This window comes from Zootoca vivipara, chromosome 9 (assembly GCF_965207765.1).
Source record: "Zootoca vivipara chromosome 9, rZooViv2.hap1.1, whole genome shotgun sequence".
NCBI lineage: Eukaryota > Metazoa > Chordata > Lepidosauria > Squamata > Lacertidae > Zootoca > Zootoca vivipara.
In genome coordinates this window covers 13953813-13974398 of record NC_142592.1, presented here as the reverse complement: position 1 = coordinate 13974398, position 20586 = coordinate 13953813, and the positions used below count along the sequence as shown (strand labels likewise).

Here is a 20586-nt window from a genome sequence, read left to right as displayed (position 1 = left end):
AAAGCTGGTGCCTGCAAATCACTGCTATTTGGTAATCTGGCAAGTTAACAAATTCTTTGAGTCATGCTTCTCTGTTCATTTCTGTAGGAATCTAATGCTTCCATGTTTTAATATAATTTCACTTATTAATTCAACCCTGCGTGTGCATATTATCAGCTAACAGCCATTATCTTTTAAATATTTTTACATAAGTTTATATCACTAATGCTTTTGCCGGGATGCTAAAAATAATTATATACCATTTTGCATAATTATATACATGTGTTTTTACTGTAGCGCAAGAACATAATTTCCTTAGTAATGCCTTAAGCGTAATGAGATGTATATCATCTTATTATACAAGCTTCTCGCACCATGACAAGTGTGCTTTGGCTGCCTCCATTATAAGCTATGTGTATGTGCAGATATGGCAGGATGAGATCATCACTGTGGTTGCCCAGTGATCCCAAGTCACCGGCTTCTAGGCTTGGAGGAAGGCATTGTTTGGCAATTGCATGACCGAATTACTTGGAGCACTTTGGCCATGCAGGGCCAAACTTGCAATCCCCACCTCCACTCCTTCCTGCCCTGGATCAGGAACAGGAGACAGACCCTTGGCCGTAGTCTGAGGAAAGCACCCATAATTCCTTGGTCACATGGAAACCAAATTGGCAGGGGCTTGGCAACTGCAATTTGAGGCTTGGCTGCCAAAAACAGCCGTCACCTTAGGATATGAATATTGAACATTTTCTAAAACAAACTTAACAGCTGTAGGCAACGTTTGAAATCCGGCAGGCATATTTTGCATCTGGCTACCAGCCACTTGCGAACAAGTGAAGATGCCTGGGCGCCAGGATGGCGCTTGATGTCTCCACCACCTGGAGCTGTATGTCTGGGGATCCTTAGATCTAGACTGTTTCCACGCTCTAGCAACACACCCTGTAGGATTCTATCTGTTATATTTTATCTGCACTATCATAATCAATTTCAGGAACAAAAAACGTCGTATTGAAAAATAGGACTTTTGAGCCATCTGGCCCCCAAATGGCAACAAGGCATTCTGTTTTGGCCTATAATCTTGATTTAAGAAGCCATTTGGTGCCAGTTTCTAACACTGGCTATAGGCAGGGGCATCTAACCCATAGAAGCTAGTGGTGTGGGGCGCCAAGTTCTGGAGGGCGCCAGGGAAGAGGTGGAGGCTAGACGTGGCACCTCTCGACATTAGCTCGCCACCCTCACCCGCCTCCGCCATGCCACCCGTGCCGAAGCAGCGCTGCACCTGGAGCCTCTGTCTGCCGTGGCCACTGCGGCACAAAGCGGCCAGCTGAACCGGGAGGCACTGCGTCCAGCCTCTGCCTCTTCCCCATCAGAGGAGCCACCCTCCAGCCACTGCCCGCCTCCTCCATCCCCTCCGGCAGCACCATCCTTCCTAAAAGAAGGTTGGCAACTCTGGGAAATTTGGGGGGGGGCACCGGAGGGAGCTTTGCATTATGGTGCCGGATATGCTTAAGACGGCCCTGGCTGTAGGTGCAAAAAAGTAGTTATAAGATGGTATTATGAGCCACAAGTATATCTAGTCGGAATTGATTGGCCTGTCTGAATAATGTAAACCCTCTTCAACAACAGGTCTCAAAGCACTCTTATTTCATTCCAGCAGAGGTGTATTACAGTGTTGCTGTTTGAAGGTCAAACTTAGGAGATCTCTGACCTCTCAAAGATTATCCAAATTTACAAGTAGATCTGGACTGTGCCACTGGGAAGGATGGGAGTTGCTGTTCGCCCTCTGCTTCTTCTCAATGGCAGCCAGAAGTCTGAAAGGGTTATTTGTTGTTCAGAGGGAAGCATGTTCTTACCTACAAACCTGTATGCTTTGACTTCCCTGCATACATGTAACAGTGTCAAGGGGGTGGTTTCCTTTAGTAAATGAGGGAGGGGGAGGGGGAGTAGCAAAGCTTTCCTTGCTCAGTGCCACAGATCAGAATTGGAGGCTTAACGGTTTAAGATGCTGATCAAAACAAAACAAAACAAAACATGAGCACTCTTGCTTTGCTGTGCCGTTGCCGCTCCTAATGAAATGATGCTTAAAATTCCAAAAAAAGTCATCTTTATTAATCTAAGTTTTAAAAAACCCACATCCCATAGTGTTATTTTTTGCAGGGAGGGGTTTTGCTGCAGCTAAAATGGACTCTTAGCACCCTTTCCCAACTTCTAAATGGCTTAGTAAAACACTTTCCCTCCTTATTAAGCCCTGTTAAGATAATCAGCTGGCAGATGGAACCATTGTTCTTTGTAATAGTCATTACCGATGTGGCATTATGTGTGTCCTAGACCCAGATTTTTGTGTGTGAACCAGTTGTTCTGTTGTGCTATTTGAAATACCTATAGCGGTAGTAAAAGTTCCCTAAGCACAACATGTCCACTGAGCCTTATCAGAGAGAGAAAGGTTAAATGGCAGATCTCCACGGAACAGTCCTTGACTTCTTGATTCCGATGTTTTTGCGGTTTCACAAAATGAATGGTGTGGTTCCCCAAGGAAAACAAATAACAGCAATGCTTGCACCTAAACAAACACTCACCTGTCTTAATACTTTGTTCAATTATGGAGTAGGGGAATTATTCACTTACTGTTCCATAATGGTCTCATTGGTTTTTCTTTCAGAATATGTGCCAAAAATAAAAATGGTTCCAACCTAAAACTCACCAAGAGAGGGTGTGTGTGTGTGTGTTTTACTCTTGCTGCCATCTAGTTTTAATATTTCATGGTTAGGCATCTAATTTTCCCAGGCACCAGTGAGCAGCTGAAACTGCTGAACAAATTGCCTGCACTAAGACAGGCATCAGTTTGGCTGTATAAATCTTGTGCCATCAGGGTGCCTAACATACACCATCCCTATTCCCTTTCTTTCCAAAGATTAAGTGTCTCTTCTATAAGAGGCGTGTTCTCTCTCTCTCTCTCTCTCTCTCTCTCTCTCTCATTCTCTTATTTACCACCTACTAACAGAGCCTGCTGAGCCTCAAGGCTGACTGCTACTATTCTCTTCCCTATGCAAATGTTGAGAAATCGTTCTTCTTCTGACAAAATATATAATTATTTTCTCAGGTTCCATTGACCATTATTAGGGTAAATTGAAGCTGATTTGGTGGCTGTGGTTGAAATAAATGTTTTGCAGTGGGCCATTTCAGGTTCCAGCGTTGTGTAGCTGATGCTTTGTGCAGGGGGATTTAGATGGTAATTGAAGATTTTGAAGAAAAAAATGATTTCCTAGGAAATTTTATAAGGTGAGGCTATCCAGCTTAATGCAGGTACTTGAAACCCAATGAAGGTTGAACAATGTTTTTTAAAGGCAGATAGCAAGTATATGTAATAACCAGTTGTTAACAACTTCCAGATGTTTTGTTTCATAAATATTTTATTTTTATAAATGGAGGAATTTTTATTTTTAAAAAATTCTGGGGTTATTTGAAACAGATTTTCTAAGTACTTGAACCTGGGATAAAGAAAAATGTTTTGTTCGTTTGTTTATACTCCCCCGTCTCACTGCCATCTACAACAACAACAACAACAACAACAACAACAACAACAACAACAACAACTTTTACCAAGGAAAGAACAGACACAGGGCATAACTGAAAGCTTTGCAGGATTTCTGATGCACAGAGAGAGCTCAGAGTGGAGGTGGAGAGGAGCTTCTCCATTCTCTGTCTTGGAAGCATGTGGTGTGTATGCAGAATGACTAGTCTCTGTTGCAAGCAGGAAATGCTTCCTGGTTGATAGAGGCAAGTTTGCACACACAGGGCGCATTCAGACATGGGAAATATATTGTGATAGTTTTCCTGATTATCCTGCTAGTGCTACTGTCCCACTTGTAATTTCCTTTCACACTGCAGTGCCTCTTGCCTTATGCAACAGTGCCTTTTTGACTGATATATTGGCATGTTGTGCTAAACTTTGTTCACACCAGTTGGCATGGTGTGACACAACAACAAACATCATTAGACAATGTTGCTACTCCCCCACTATTTCTGCACATGCATGCTTCTGCCCCCTCCCCCCCGATTCACCCATGATAGGGACAGGAAATCACTTTACATGCCAACATATCACCCCAAATCTCTTCACAGTATTCTCACAATTTTCTGGGCTCACGGGGTTCCAAATGGATTTTGCTGGAAGCCGTTAACACGGAAATGAATGCTAAACTTCCACTGCATTCTGCTAAAGTCCTGAAAGCAACTTCTATGTCGTATGAGAGCTCAACTATAATGTGGCAATTGACAGTTAAAGAAACTTTGGGGAACAGAATACACTGCTGAGCAAATGCAGAGTCCTGTGCACTCGCTAGCCCCTTTCTGTGTGCATGCAAGGTGCATAGATAATATTAAAGATAAAAGTCTCTCTAGGGGCAGACTAGATTGCCAGTGATGGTAGAACGTCCTTCTAAATCACCTAGCAATTATGACAATGGTGGAGAATATGTGTGTGAAGCAGGGATTTCAAGTACAAAGAGGCAATATAATAATACGTACTCCGTATTGAAACAGTAAGAGCTAGTCAGAGGAAAGTCAATTGAGGGAGGAGGAAATGAGATCACAGTAATTCATATATATAATATACAACTTGATGGCTTGAAAGACAGTTAGTGTTGACTTTAAGTGTGGTGTATGTGTGTTTTCTTTTTCTTTTATTAAAGGTTTTCTTGATTTACAGAAATATATGCAATATCTCTCATAACATTTTTACAAATCAGTTTCATTTGTTGAGACATTGGGAAGAAAGAGGGGGATAGAAGTAGATGGGGGGGTCAGGTGACGGTGTTTTTTTTACTTAATATACATGGGGGGTTGTCAGCGTCGCTTGTGCAGGTTCTTTGTTGTTCCCTCGTGTTCCTTTGGTGGTGAAAGAGGTTGGGGTCAGCCTAGGTTATGTGTGTGTGCGTTTTCTAAGGATATGAATGAAAATAAGATGTTGCCTGATTATGTTGCAATGGTGTTCACTGGTTAACAAGTCTTCTGGAACAAATTTGAAAGCTGACTTTACTCAAAGTGAATTTAAGTCTAGGGTGGTGGCAGTTGTTTTCTCTCTCTCTTATCTGTGTGTCTGGTCTATGCATTTGGCTGTGTTTCTCACTCTTGTCCAGCTACTGTTGCAAATACTGTGCAGTTTTGTTTGCACACACATACACAAAAAGACTGGAATCCGACGCCAGAAGCAAATGCCACTGGTATCTGAACTACCAGATTGTTTCATGTCTTGTTTTAATTGATGTTGGAGACAGAACATAGAGCGCAAAGGAGAATACACAATTTCATTTATCTCCTATCAGTGTTTTTCTGGGCGATGATTAGAAAATGTCATAGGTGCTTAGACAGGGTGGTGATGACTTTTCAAAAAAGGGAAAGGATTGCAAGGACTGCAAGATGGAAGAAGTTTCTCATTGTGCTTCTGTATTACTCTGTGTATTAGTAGTGCTGAGAATTATAGAGTAAAATAGGTCCTTGCCAGAAACTGGTTTTCAGTAGAATAGCTGAATTTGAGGCATGAGAAAGTTGTCATTACTTGCATTTTTACAACATAATGTCTTGTCAAGCTTTTAGGTTTGATTAATCTTGATAAATACATCTTGTTCCCCCGAGGAAAGCTGACAGAAATTATTATTATTTGTTAGTAGTGATGGCAAGGTGTTCCATTCTTAGTATTTTTACCTATATTCTTGCTAAATGAGTGACAATATAGGAATAAGTGATCTTGTTGGTTTTTATATACTGTATATATGTATATATATAAATGCATGCCTTCACATTAAAGTGTAACTTCAATAGACTCAGTTGCTGTAGATACCATTATAATGCATTTTCGTCTCAAAGTTCTTTGGATATAAGCCAAGGAGATTACAATAACGCTGAAGTAATGAAACAATTAAATAGCCACATATAAGACTATACAAAGTAATACAGGACGTCATAAAATCAACAGCTGCAATTCAGTTCAAAGCCTTATGGCACAAGAAGGTTTTCACTGTATAAAAAGGCCAATGACACAAATACAGTGGTACCTCTGGTTACGAATTTGCACAAGGGTGTAGATTAGACAGAGAGACTGTGACTGGGCCCAAGGCCACTCAGGGAGCTGGCTGAGTGGGGATTTGAACCCTGGTCTCCCACATTGACTCCCATTGACATCCTAGCCAGTGCTCAAGTACAGTGGTACAGTATCTCTGGTTACAAACTTAATTCATTCCAGAGGTCCGTTCTTAAGCTGAAACCGTTCTTATCCTGAGGCACGCTTTCGCTAATGGGGTCTCCCGCTGCGCACGCGCCTCTGGTGCGCAATTTACGTTTGCATCCTGGGGCAAAGTTTGCAACCAGGAGCAGCTACTTCCGGGTTAGCAGAGCTTGTAACCTGAAGTGTTCGTAACCAGAGTTACCACTGTATGTGTGCTTTTTCTGCCTGGACACTGACGTCCAGCGCCGAGGGCCTTCTGGCAGTTCCCCCAAGTTACAGGGAACCAGGCAGAGGGCCTTCACAGTTGTGGCACCCGCCCAAGGAACGTTCTCCCACCAGATGTCAAAGAGAAAAACAACTACCAGACTTTTAGAAGACATCTGAACAGACTATTGTATTTTAATATTTTGTTGGAATCCGCCCAGAGTGGCTGGGGAAACCCAGCCAGATGGGCGGAGTAATAATAATAATAATAATAATAATAATAATAATATTCTCATAACCACTCTTATTTCTAGTAACTTATAACCTGCTGGTAATGGTGGTGGTATTCACAATACGACGACCAGACTTTATATTTGATTCCCAGGGAATGATTAGGTGTTCGCTCAGATATAAAAAATGCCATTGCTGGAAAACAAACAAAGTTGGTGTCACAAGTGTGGACTACCAGTAGTGAGTATATATTTTAAACCAGCAAAGAAAGCCCATTAGAATGACAAGGGCTCATTCCTTCTGTCCCAATGAGTTTTTAAGATGGTAAGAAAGTAGCATATATCGTTTATTAGAAGTTTATTCTGCCCTTCAACCTGAAGGTTCCCAGAGGGGCTGGGGGGTGCTTGACAAAATATAAAATACATAAATCAATGCAAAAACCATAAAACATTAACATTAAAACAGAAATAACTCATGTTCCAGTCTAACAATCAGTCAAAAAACTTTCAACCGAAACACATTAGATCTAATAAAACAACAACATGTGTTGAGCCGACACCTACGGTAGGAGTGATTTATGACAGGGGCAACTGAATCTTTGTGGGAATTCCTCATCCAGGTTTCCATAACAGAGAAAGTTCTTCTTCATGTTATTGTACCACAAACTATAGGTCTCAATGAAACTATGAGCAGGGCTTATCCTTAGCAGGCAATACAGGAAGTGGTCCTTCAGATCACAAACAGTTTAGGGCTACGTATATATATATTTGGTTCTTGATTTTTATATAATTTTCTTTCTTTCCTTTTTTGGCAGATTTGTCCAGAGCTACAGTTTTTGACTCCTGTGAGACCTGAAGGAAAAAATGGTTACATCGGTCTACCTTCCTTATTTTTAGAGCATTTTATGGTATTTGAAGAAAACCTGAGGTGGAGTCTCTTCCCAGCGCTAAAGATCAGAGATTGTCATATGACTCACTGCAGGTAAGAACTTGTTTTAACTTGTTTGCTTTTTGAGGAGTGTTTATGCAGTATGTGGGTAAATAATGTTATATTTCTTTTTTTAAAAAAATCCAATATGTAATTTTTAAATAGCCCTTGGAATAGCAAACTAGTCCTGCCATTTCTTATGTGTTTCCATTAATGATATCCCCCCCCCGAACTCTCTTGAGCTATGTTTCAGAGTTAGCACTTATAACTGTAGTTCGAAAGTCTGCCTAGTCATAGATTTCAAACTGCTTAGGAAGAATGGGGAAATCACTGGGTAGGGAAAGAAGGGAACTGCTGGGAACAAATAGGTCTGGCACATTCCTATTAGCATCTAGTGATTTGAACTGTTCTAAGGTAGGTCTCATAGCTGAGCTTTCTACTAATTGCTTGCCTTACTTTATTTTATGGGGAGACGTTGGAATCACTGGCGATCCTATCCTCTATTAATAATTTATCTAATCCACTGTTAAAGCTATTTAAGACAGTGGGCATTACCACATCTTGTTGTAGTGAATTTCATTGTGTGAAGGAGTACGACTGTTTTCTGACCTTAAAGCTCTTCTTTGTGTAAAGGTAAAGGTACCCCTGACCATTAGGTCCAGTCGCAGACGACTCTGGGGTTGCGGTGCTCATCTCGCTCTAAAGGCCGAGGTAGCCGGTGTTTGTCCACAGACAGCTTCCGTGTCAGGTGGCCAGCATAATTAAGCCACTTCTGGTGAACCAGAGCAGCGCACGGAAACACTGTTTACCTTCCCGCTGGAGTGGTACCTATTTATCTACTTGCACTTTGGCGTGCTTTCAAACTGCTAGGTGGGCAGGAACTGGGGCTGAACAATGGGAGCTCACCCTGTCACGTGGATTTGAACCGCTGGCCTTCTGATCGGCAAGCCCTAGGCTCTGTGATTTAGACCACAGTGCTACCTGCGTCCCCCTTCCTTGTGTAGTCATACACAATTTAGACACTTGTAGTGTATATGTGACTGTAGGTTTCTTTGATGACTTCCTTCTTGGAATGTCAGGGAACCCCCTGAAGTCTTAGTATACTGTAAATATTTTATCAGTAATAGCTGAATTGACCTTTGTTGTTGATTTGATGATCATACACGTGAGTGGGGGAGTGTGTATAATAAGATGGCAATGGATTGACCTGTGTCTCTCTAGATCATTCTCTCTAGAGATCATTCTCATGCCATTAATTTAGTTACTCTATTTTCCCTATGCCGTTTGTTTGTTTGTTTGTTTGTTTACTTACTTAATTTATACCATGTCCTTCCTCCCAATGGAGCTGTTTTTATATCGGGGTGCAAGGGTTTTCCCAGACAAATATTTGAGGCACATTTCATGCTTGTGCAAAGGCCATGTGGAATATATGATAACTATTTGCATGCACCGACACACCTGTATGTCTCAGAGGGTAGAATTTTTTCCTTGCTGCTATGTCCCATTAGTCCTATTAATACTGTAGGCAACATGCAGTCCCATGGGCCATACCCAGCTGCCTAGTTGTGTGTGGAGACCCTTTAAGCAGGCCTAGAAATAAATTCAAACAGGACTCAGATTTTTTGTTTTGTTTTTGGCAGAATTTAGCCCACAACTTTATCAAGTGAGTGGATGCATAGGCTCTGGTTCGACTAGCTACCTGCAGCCCTGCAGGCAGCGTTGACTCTGGGCACCAACCATAAGTCAGCCTTGGGTGAACACCTGGGACAGAGGCAGGCAGAGGTGTCTGACATGCCTCCACCCAGATGAGCCCTGAACTCAGGCTCAGGGCACAACCCCACACGGGGAAGACCAACCAGGAGTCCTTGGATTCCTTCTTAAAGGAATACCCAATGCATAGGGATGGCTAGGCATCCTGCCACCCCTATCCACCTGAACCAGAGCCTATCCGCAACCTTACAAGTTGTGACGATTTGCTACGCGGCAGGCGAAACCCAAATGGCACCAGCCATTTAGCCAAGTGGGGGAAATTCCTGCTGTGCCCCTGTCCCAACGACAGGTGACACACGATGGCATAGAAAGGTCAAGCACAAGCCCTAAATATGGGGAGAGGTGAGCGGGTGTTCCGATGCAAAGAGCCCCAAAGAGGAAGCTCAGGGCATGTGCATCTGGATATATAGTGGTCTCCCCGAACTGCTTTGGCTGGCATCCCACTAGCCCAATTGCTCCCTGGTTCGAGGGACCACCAGTAGGGTGTTGTGGCTGCTCCAATGATCCCACCCACAACACAAGGCCTGATTGCCGGGTCCCACCACAACACATGCCCTCTGTTTAGGGAGAACCCGATTTGTCAGGGCCTTTTACCCTGAAAGAAATGAGACTGCAGTGGAGCTGTCACACAACAGTTGGCAGCGTGGAGATGTACAAGCGGTGGCAAGGGTCTTTGACAGGCTCATGGGGGATTGGCACCTTGTTCTGCCTACCCCAATTCCCCATTTTCATGTTTCACGACACCGGTTGCAGAATGGTGTCAAAGGTTCTTCTAGCTGCTGGGTTGCTGCCGTTGTTTCTTTCATCCCGAATTAATCCATTGATAGTCCATAAACCAACTCTTTCGAGAAATGACAACTGTAGCCATGGAGAACAAGGAGAGTCTTGCAACAAGAAACAGCAGCAGCCATAAGAATAAAATGACACTTGACCCCCCCCCCCAAAAAAGTTAAGTGAATTTGGCATTCGTGATTGTCAATGAGAAAGTGTATTCTGTCAAGAAGCACATAACCAGCTGCATATGAAGGACTTTTTCATGTTAGTATAGATAGTGCAGCACAGGTTTAAGCTTCCCCTTAGGAATAATTTGATGAAAACATCTGCCTGCAATTTGCAGTCACCTGACAAGCAAAGCCGAAGACAAAATTTAATTATGGAAGCTATATTCATACAATGTGGTTAAATGCAGAGAGCGTGGTTTAACAGTCCTTACTTAGAGGACTATGTGACCAGAATACTGAAACAGAGATTGCCTGACTGTTTTCAATACTTAAAACATTGACTTTATTTCTATAACCTCAATTGGGTGCTGATTATAGAGAATTTTAAGTTTTACTCTGGGTCTTCGGGAAGCATGAGAACCTCAAAAGAATACTGTGGATGACCCAGTGTGTGAATTTATTAAAGAGGGTTTGACTAGGCCATAGGAATCTCGGATTCAAATCCCTGGCCAGCCATGAATCTGACCTTGGTCCAATCACTATGTCTCTGGCAAAAACTACCACACTGTTTAGTTATGGAGATAAAAACCATTCACCTTCTCTTGAGGCAAAGGAAACACTTCATCATCCTTTGAGCATGTTGGAGGAAAGATGGGATAGAAATGTAATTTAGTTTTAAAATAAGTTTATATTGGCTAGTTGTCCATTGTGACGAGGATATTGTTCCAGCTTCAAACAAATATTTGTTATTTCACTTTATGCTATGCCCTTCAAAAAACATCATTACTAGGGCAGCTTAAAATAAATTATTAAATACAACACAAAATAGCAAATCTGTATAAGCAATGCCCGCTCATCCAGTCCGCCGGTGGGTGGAATTTGCTGCCCGGCTTCCCCGATGCTGCGGATTGCTGGAGTGCCTCGTCAAAACCTATCTTGGGTGTTTGGGTAGGTGCGGCCAAAGGAGCGGACCGAGAGTCAGCAGGCTTCACTCTGGTCCAATCCTAGGAGTTAAAAAGCAGGCGGAGCCAGCGATGCCTGGAGGAGTGGTTGGCAAGCTTCTAGTGGGTTATTACAGTTGTAGGTAGTCGTGGCAATGAGACTGTGATTTTTGTGGTCTCGGGTGGCGATTTTAGGCCTTGGGCAGAATCCTGTAGCTTCTATCAATCGAATAAGGGGGGGTGAAGTGGTGACTCACCCCCCCCCACGTGGTGGCATTTCCAGGGTTCTCCGTTAAAGGGGGGAAGAGCGAGGGGAGTCACTGGCCTAATGCTGGAAGGCAGTTAGTGAACTCCCCTTAGCGGTGTGGAAGGGGGCGGCTAGTTGTGTAGACACATGTTTTGCAGTACCCCCACTTTGATCCGGTTAACCCTCAGTGCCCCGGGGCCTCAGTGCCCTGGCATGGGGGACTGAGAGGGATACACGGCCAATGCCTAAGCCAAGGTTTCCTACCTCTGAAATTGTTAATAAAGTTGTGGCCATTTTAAATCCTAAAATACATTGTTGTATGGGTGGGGGTCTGCGCCTGGGCACACAATGTAAAATTATATCCAGTAAATACTCTGGTTTCACTTCAGATCATACCCAGTGAAGCAAAAATTGAAAGGCCTGGAAGATGAAAGGCCTTTGCTTGGTGCTGAAAAGAAATTAGAGTGGGCTCTGGGCAAGCCTCACTGCAGATAAAGCTGGGGTGCCACCACTAAAAATGCCATCTCCTTTTGCAGCCACCTAACGCATTTCGATTAGTAGTGGTGGTGAAGACCTGAAGAAAGGCTTCTGATGAGGTTCCCAAGCTGAACTCGGCAGCACAGGCACCCCAAGACAAGCCACTACCTGACTACTTGCACTTTGTAGGTTAGTAAGTTCAGCATTAGCTTGGGGTAATGTCAGGGGACTATCAAGGAATGCCCTTGCATCGGGGGGGAGGAGAAGAGTCAGAACAGGAACAGTCTGAAGGTGACGGGCAGGAAATGACGGAGGAGGGAGAGGGAGAGAGAGCAGGAGAGAGCCAGGAGGAGTTAGGGCTCTCTGATGTTGCAGCAGACCCCCAGCACAGCACCGGGAGCTCAGGGACAGATGGAGAGCCTATGCTGAGCCTTCAGCCCAGGAAAGGAGAGGGTTAAAGAGGAGGGATCAGAGACATCCCACAAGGCTTCCTCAGTTCTTATGTTGGAGGAGAAGCCGGAAGAAGCTACTCCCCGAATCTGACTCAGAGGATTTAGACGCATGATTGTATCTGCGCTGCTTGTACATATGTAAAATAAAGAACTGTAAATAGCTCTCTGAGTGAGCAGAGGTGATCATTGCGAAGGGGAGCTACCATCCTGACAGGTAATGATGAGGTAACTGACAAACTATTTGGTAAAAACACATTGCAGGATGCAGTAGAAATTTGCTGCTTGCAAAACTCATTCTGAATCAGTCTTTGCAGGAGACAGGGCCGGCTCATCGTAGCCCCCCGGTGGCGCAGGGCACCATGGCGCCGGCCCGCCAGGAAGGCGCCGCGAGCTGCGCCCGCCCGCTGGCCGGCCGGTCCGCTGCGCAGCTGCGCGCGGCGCCCACCCGCCCACCGCGTTGGGAAACGGGGCAGAAGGGCGCCGGAGAGATCCGGCACACCATGGCGACAGGGGCGCTTAAGACGGCGCTGGCAGGAGATGTTGGCAAATGGTGGCCTGGTTTGCATGCAACATGCAACCATAGTTAACAGTAAACTACGGTTGAGCGTTCATGAACATTTGCGCGCCCCCCCCCCATTTCTTGACTCTGCTGTGTGAGCAGGGAAGCAAACTACATTGAACCCAGACTCTGATTTGGTTTTCCTCCAAACAAACCACAAGTCGACACCAATTTCTGTTATATCTGCAACCCCAATTTCTCTTACTCATTATAGCATGGCTAGTGTAAAACTTGTTTTGGGAAAAAACAAACAGCCAAGAGAGGCACCCGCATATAACATAGTTTTCCTGTTGGTTCCTTAGTTATCACCCTTTGAAGTCTTCGGGAGGATATCTTTGTGCCTCAGGAGTATTGGCATCTGATTCCATTGATGGACCCTGTGCGTAAATCATTTCAAGTCCTGCAAATGGAATGCAGGTTTCCACAATATTGATACCTACTAGGAGAAATACAATCATAATGTTGTCAAATGCAATTAACCTTAAAAACTCCTTGAAATCTACAGGATTGTGTTATTCAATTCATCAATCTGAATTCCTTGTTAAAGGACGAGTCTGACTTTGATTAAAACTTCCAGCTTCGTTCTTTAAAAGCTCTCCTTGAAAACAGGAGCCAAATTCTCAAGGTTATTTTATCAAATATTTTGAACACTCCTATATTTAAATGAATTATTTTAACACTTAGAATAGTGTTCTAATCTGCACTCAATAAAAACACCCGTTAGCTTCTGAAAAATTGCTTGGCATTTGATGGGGGGAGGGGAGTGCAGCCTTTTACTGCGGTTGAGAAAATAACACATTAAAGATGCATTCGGATCCCAATGGGTATTGATAAAATACTTCACCTGGGAACTGTTGATGGGATTAGCTGGGAGGAGGGGAGGTGCTTCGACAAAGGCACTTTGAGAAAAAAAGACTGGAGCATCATCAAAGAGTATTGCTGTATTTCCAAGCAGCTTTTTCAATTAGAAATTATTAGTCAACATAAATCTCTTAACTTTTTGGAAGTGCTTTAACAGCATGCATGTTGTAATCCTCTTTTCGCCCCCTAGCAACATTTCATTTTAAAGGTTTTACATTTCTTTTTCGCAGATACTGCTACATAAGTCTTCATATATTTATAGTAAGTTATTATGCCAGGACCAACTAATGGAGTGCTTTCTTTTTCTAATTATGGAGAAGGAATGGGTCCTCAGGGATGCAGGCTAGATTGCCAGTAGCAGTGGTGGAGTGAAAACTCAATAGGCAAATAAAACATGCTTATAGTGCGATGGGTTGGGCACTGCAGAATTGGCAGAAAAATATCACCAGTCTGTTGTTTTAGCTTCATCTCAGTTAGCAGAAGGGTCATTCCATATCAAGTGACCAATTTTTTTTACCTCATGTCATCCAATTATCTTAATATTTTGTACACTAGTTGAATGATCCAAAGTTAAGTTTAAATCTAAAATTATTATTTTTTTAATTTCACCCTGTTTTCGAGTTAGGAGGGGTTGAAATTTCAAGGGGGGGATTTTGGCCTTGCTGGACTACACAGGAACCTTAAAAGCTCAGCTCAGAATTGAGATATTTCAAAACTAAAAATACCAAGCTCTTCATACATGTCTACATTATTGGGTTCTATTTAGGATAAATGGGTCTTCTTGGAGTAAAATATAACAGAATAAACAGGACTTCAAACTATAATATCAATTATCTAGAATGTGAAAAACGGTTGGGGGAAGGGGGAAGGACAACATATTCGATTTTGATGCTATACTGTTCTGAAAATCAGTAATATCATAAGGCGTATGGTGCACTTCGCCCAATAAAAGTCTTCTTCTGAAACAAAGTTACCAGCTTGGTTTGGGGTCTCACTGCTTTCTCTTGGAAGTGTTAAGGTGATTTTTGTACAACAGCTAAAAGAATGTTGAACAATATAGCCATGTTGGTCAGTATAGGACGGAATATCCCCACAGCTATTTTTTTTTGGGGGGGGGGGTTATATATTGTAAGAGACGTTTTCATATAAAATCCCACAAACTTACTTTGTACTTCTGTGTATCAAATAACTTAAACTTGGTTCTTTGCAAATTAATGAACTCATGGAAAAATTAATCTCTGCAATCTTGGAACCTCCATTAGTTTTCTGAGTGCAAATTATTCTGCCGCTGCCTTCACAGATTAAAACCGAACTGTCTGAAGGGGGAATAAAGAAAGTAATTAATGAAACGGAAAGATCACCTTCCTATTAGCCTAAAGTAGGGCTGATAACATTTCATATTCTTGGATGTTAGTATCAATATTCCAAGAGCTAGAATCAGATATTACATTGCTAAACCTGCTTGGAACTAAGAAAATATTTCCAGTGTCTTCTGCTGGGGATTTCAGGAACCATGCATATAAAACAGAGATGTGTGAAACTGTTGATACATTCCTGTAGAGCAGAGGCTTCCAAACTTATTTGTCTTACTGCCCCCTTTTCAGAAATAAAAAATAGAGCCCCCCTGGAAATCTACCTTCTTTAAGTGAACAAACAGAAAGATGCTGTGACAAATTTGTGTTCTATACCTAGCAGTTCGAAAGCACGTCAATATGCAAGTAGATAAATAGGAACCGCTACAGCGGGAAGGTAAATGGCGTTTCCATGTGCTGCTCTGGTTCGCCAGAAGCAGCTTTGTCATGCTGGCCACATGACCTGGAAGCTGTCTTCGGACAAACGCCGGCTCCCTCGGCCAATAATGCGAGATGAGTGCGCAACCCCAGAGTCGGTCACGACTGGACCTAATGGTCAGGGGTCCCTTTACCTTTACCTTTTTATCTATCTATATTTCTACCTATGTCCTACAACATAGTAAATAAAGATCTTGTTGTAAATAGGCAGGCGAACTGCAATCCACTTCCCCGGCCTGGGTGAAGCCGGAAAGGGTTCGGTCAAGCCCAGGGGAAATCCCTCACCTCCAGCATGACTGCTGGATCCAGGGAAGGCGTTGTCGCTGTCCCACAATGACGTCCAACCTGGCGTTAAGCATCTCATCATCATCATCATCATTTTATTATTTATACCACACCCATCTCGCTGGGTTTCCCCAGCCATTCTGGGCGGCTCCCAACAGAATATTAAAAACACGATAAAACATCAAACATTAAAAACTTCTCTCAACAGGGTTGTCTTCAGATGTCTTCTAAAAGCCAGATAGTTGTTTATTTCCTTGACATCTGATGGGAGGGTGTTCCACAGGGCAGGCGCCACTACTGAGAAGACCCTCTGTCTGTTTCCCTGTAACCTCACTTTTTGCAGGGAGGGAACCACCAGAAGTACCTCGGAGCTGGACCTCAGTGTCTGGGCTGAACTATGAGAGTGGAGATGCTCCTTCAGATATACTGGGCCAAGGCTGTGTAGGGTTTTAAAGGTCAGCGGCAACACTTTTAATTGTGCTCAGAGATGTCCTGGGAGCCAATGTAGGTCTTTCAAGACCGGTGTTATGTGTCTCGGCGGCCACTGCAAGTCACCAGTCTAGCTGCCGCATTCTGGATTAGTTGTAGTTTCCTGGTCACCTTCAAAGGTAGCCCCATGTAGAGAGCATTGCAGTAATCCAAGTGGAGCATGGACCACTCTGGCAAGACAATCCGTGGGCAGATAGGTTCTCAGCCGGCCTACCAGATGGAGCTGGTAGATAACTGCCCTGGACACAGAATTGACCTGTGCTTCCATGGACAGCTGTGAGTCACAACAGATGAAACATGTACGAATGGTTTTTCAAAAAATTTATTTTCTTCTTTATGCTTCCAACACCATCTTATTTTTATTCAATGCCCCCCTTCCATTGTACCCCAGGCTACTACTGCCCCCCTGGGGGTGGTATCATCCAATTCAGGAAACACTGCTGTAGAGCTTTCTGAGGCTTGAAATAGAACTTTCCTGGATTTCCATAAAAAAGCCAGAAAACACTTTCTGGGTCAATTCGAGGGTTTGAAAAAGTTTGGACTTCCTTAGCTGCTGAGATGCTGTGAACTGTGATAGCTGTAATTCTTTCAGTAGCTCCTGTAGATTATACGCTTTGACTGTACACGGAGAAATTGAGAGGTAAGCAAGAGGTTAAGCCAATAAGAGACTAGTAAATCACAATATGTCTGAGATCAAGAAGAGCTACTACTGGTCTATGTACTGTAGACAATCCCGAGCTAGATGGACCAGTGGTTTGAGTTTGTATAAGGCAGCTTCCTTTATTTTGTTCCTTCATTTTCTTACCTGCCCTTTTCATAAGGACCCAGGCTAAGTTGCAACAATAGAATCTGCAACAAAGAAAACAAATCATTGACAGGGATAAATGTGGTCTAGGAATAAGGGCCAAGGCTCATGTGTCCAGGGACCAGGGACAAGAAGTTGAAGACTGTAGTAGGGATCTGATAAGTTGTAACAACAAGTTCCCACCCACCTAGTTTTAAAGCCAAGGCAGGGCATGTCTCTTACTAGCAAGAGTCTCTAGTCCTGTCGGAATGTCTAATCTGCAAGTGGGTGCTTTGTCTATGTCTTTCTCTGAAGACATGACTTTGTTCTGAGACAAAGAGCTGGGCTTGACTCTGAAAACTGCTCAGCCACCCCAGGAGCCCTTCCCAAACTCCAACAGTACTGTCTCCCCCACAGGGCCAAGATATATATCTCCTGCTCTCTACTTGCCATTCCTCCTGTTTCATGACATGCAGGTCACTGAAGTACCAAGCTGGACTGCCTTCTCTACATCAGTGCTTCCCAAACTTGGGTCTCCAGCTGTTTTTGGACTACGACTCCCAAAAACTCTAGCTAGCAAGACCAGTGGTCAGGGATAATTAGAATTGTAGTCCCAAAACAGCTGGAAACCCAACATGGTCTTATGTTCAGAAACGTTGTGCATATCTAGACCTCTTGATTATGTGTGGGGATAGAATTTAGGCTTGAACATGCGTTGTGAAGATACACTTTGACTTGTTTTATGATACTTCCGTCATTGAATATATTTGTGTTGTGTTTTAATTTTTTGCATCCCATTTTTGAAACTATGTGTGGGGACCAAGTAGATATTTATACCTGATGGTTGGAACTGTACCCTGAAAATATGTACTACATTTTATTTAGAATGAAACTGACCAATACAAATTAGCAAAGTAAGAGCATATGGTCAAGAAGGGCTTCCACCTGGGAGACCCCACCTTCCTCTACAGGGGAGTTGCCTTTAAAATGCTATTTTTGCACTGCTAGGCTTCTGTGTTGCCTAGAGAGACGTTGAAATTGTGCAGATTTTACCAGAATTAGTAGAATGGAGAATGTTTGAATTTGCAGAGATAGCACAATTAACAGCATCAACCAAGGTAACACAAAATTTAGTAGGAATGATAGGATATCTATATATCAACGCAACAATAATAACAGTACAGTAGGTAAAAGAAGATTGGATATGGATAGAGGGAAGCTTGAGTGATGGGAGGGGAAAGGTATTTTTCTTTTTTCTTTAAGTTTGTTTGATTATATTGAATATATATTGTTCGTTTTGAACTGTTGTTTTTTCTCTTGTTTTGTTTTGTAATAGTTAAATGTTTAAATAAAGCTTTTTGTAAAAAGAAAGAAAGAAGGAAATTGTGCAGATTTGCTTCCTTATTCTCAGTGCTTCCCCAGAAGAAAATGAGAAGTTATGTAGGCCAGTAGTAAAAGAAAAAGAATGGGTACAGTATATCAAGCTGGAGGGGGAAACTGCTACTTAGGAGATGAGAGGACATCAGTTAGTTTCGGTAAGTTCTCCTAACGTGTTCACCAAGTAATGGAATCTACCAGAATTATACGGGATGTTGGTTTTATTTTACTTTCTTAAAAAGAAAGAGATAGAATTGAAGCATTTACACAGACTTGTTAGAATCAGCTTAATTTGGTATGCCTGCTTTTTCTTCAACGTTTTCTTTGTTAATGCCTGTTGAGCTTTAAATTCTCAGGATGTTGAATGTTTATCTGTAGTGTTTCATTCCCCCCCCCCCAAATTGAAGGAATGTATCCTTAACACAAGTGATTCAACTTAATGCTTTTCAGTATATTATTTAATGGGCACAAACAAAAGTTTTTTGTTTCATTTTATTTTTGCCGACAATGTTTGTAGATTAGTCCCAGAAGTGTTTTGTGGAGGTGTTTTCTGCTTCTGTGAGCGTATCTGTTTGGAATATTGATCTCTCTGATAAAGTCAAGGAGAGTTTCCTTGTTAGGAATTATATATATATACGTGTGTGTGTGTGTCCCCTGTTCTGCTCTGGGTAGTGCAAGTAGCACTTTAATATGCTTCTCTCTCCTCAAAAAGATTTTGCATTATGGTTAAGAGTGAGAGAGAACTGAGGAGCCATAAATTAAACAAATAATTGTCCTCCTGAAATAATGGATTTTCTTTTCTTTTTTTAAGCTTGGGGATTTCAGCCACATTCATGTGACTGAAAGGTTGCAGCTGAATCTAGTATTATAACTGCACACTTGTACTGATTTAATTGCAGGGTGCAAGTACATCATTATCCTTGAAAGCACCCAATGATACCCTGACTTTTTTTCTTTAATACATCACATAAAGAATCTCTTCACAGTAACGGCCATTAAGTCACTGGCAGTATGATGACAAGATTGCAGGGTTCAATTTCCTTTCCCTTCTTCCAAAAAGAAAAAAAAGGAGGAGGAGGAAACGAGACTGGTACACATGTGACCCATGAATCAGACAATGGCATGTGTTCCAAGATAAGAATAGAAAAGCTTTGCACACTTTTTATGTATATTCATTGTTTGACAATGTAATGTGTATAGCAGTCAATGTGGAAACCGAGAAAACCGCTAATATGCTGCAAACATTTAAACTCCCTAATTAAAGGCTCCTGTGAGCCCAAAGTATTCACCCACAAATGAGGCGGTGGCTGTGCCTCTTGATGATTCACTGCTTTCCCCTTCCTTCAGATCAGCTTGTGCCGGGGACAGGTAAATTCTGCTGCGTTGCTTTGTCTAGTAATGATTGGATCATTCAATCATTCCCAGTGCAGAATTATCTGCTATCAGAGGAGTTCACCATTGCACACAGCATGGGAATTACTGCAGTAAATTGGAGAGTACAGTGGTACCTCTGTTTAAGGGCACAATTGGTTCCGGAAGTCTGTACTTAACCTGAAGCGTAATGGAAAGTGGATTAATCCATTCCAGACAGGTCTGCGAAGTACTCAACCTGAAGTGTACTTAACCCGAGGTATGAGTGTAATGAGTCCGTACTTAACCTGAAGCAAACTTTCCCATTGAAAGTAATTTCCAAACGGTCCGCAGAGTACTGAAACTGAAGTGTACTTAACCTGAAGCGAACTTTCCCATTGAAAGTAATGGAAAGTGGATTAATCCGTTCCAGACGGGTCCGCGGAGTACTTAAACTGAAAGTACTCAAACCGAAGGGTACTTAAACCGAGGTATGACTGTACAGCTGTACTGGCAGGGCTTTTGTGTGTGCTTGTATGACGCCACTCACCAGTAAGGTGCCCATGGCAGCCATTTTTGAGCTCAGAGTATGTCCCCTACATAACCTCTGCCTACCCAGCCCTTTAGTTGCCAAAGACTGTCAAATCAGGCAAAGGCCTTTGTACAACACAACCAGCTCCACTGTGGAGTAGGAGGTAG

The 20586-nt window shown here is 42.8% G+C and overlaps 1 protein-coding gene across 6 annotated transcripts in view; it reads left to right on the top strand.

Annotated features, from left to right (window-relative positions):
* PLXNB2 (plexin B2) overlaps positions 1 to 20586 on the top strand; it is a 351723-nt gene that overhangs the window by 81945 nt on the left and 249192 nt on the right. For 4 of the 6 annotated variants that reach the window (XM_035128378.3, XM_088676784.1, XM_088676785.1 and 1 more), the window contains exon 2: positions 7452 to 7618. In XM_035128378.3, the coding sequence (XP_034984269.3) occupies positions 7542 to 7618 (77 nt within the window). In that variant the 5' untranslated portion in view covers positions 7452 to 7541. Of the gene's footprint in view, positions 1 to 7451; positions 7623 to 18602; positions 18696 to 20586 lie in introns of those variants that run through there. The other 2 variants (XM_088676786.1, XM_088676787.1) reach the window with 2 other exon arrangements.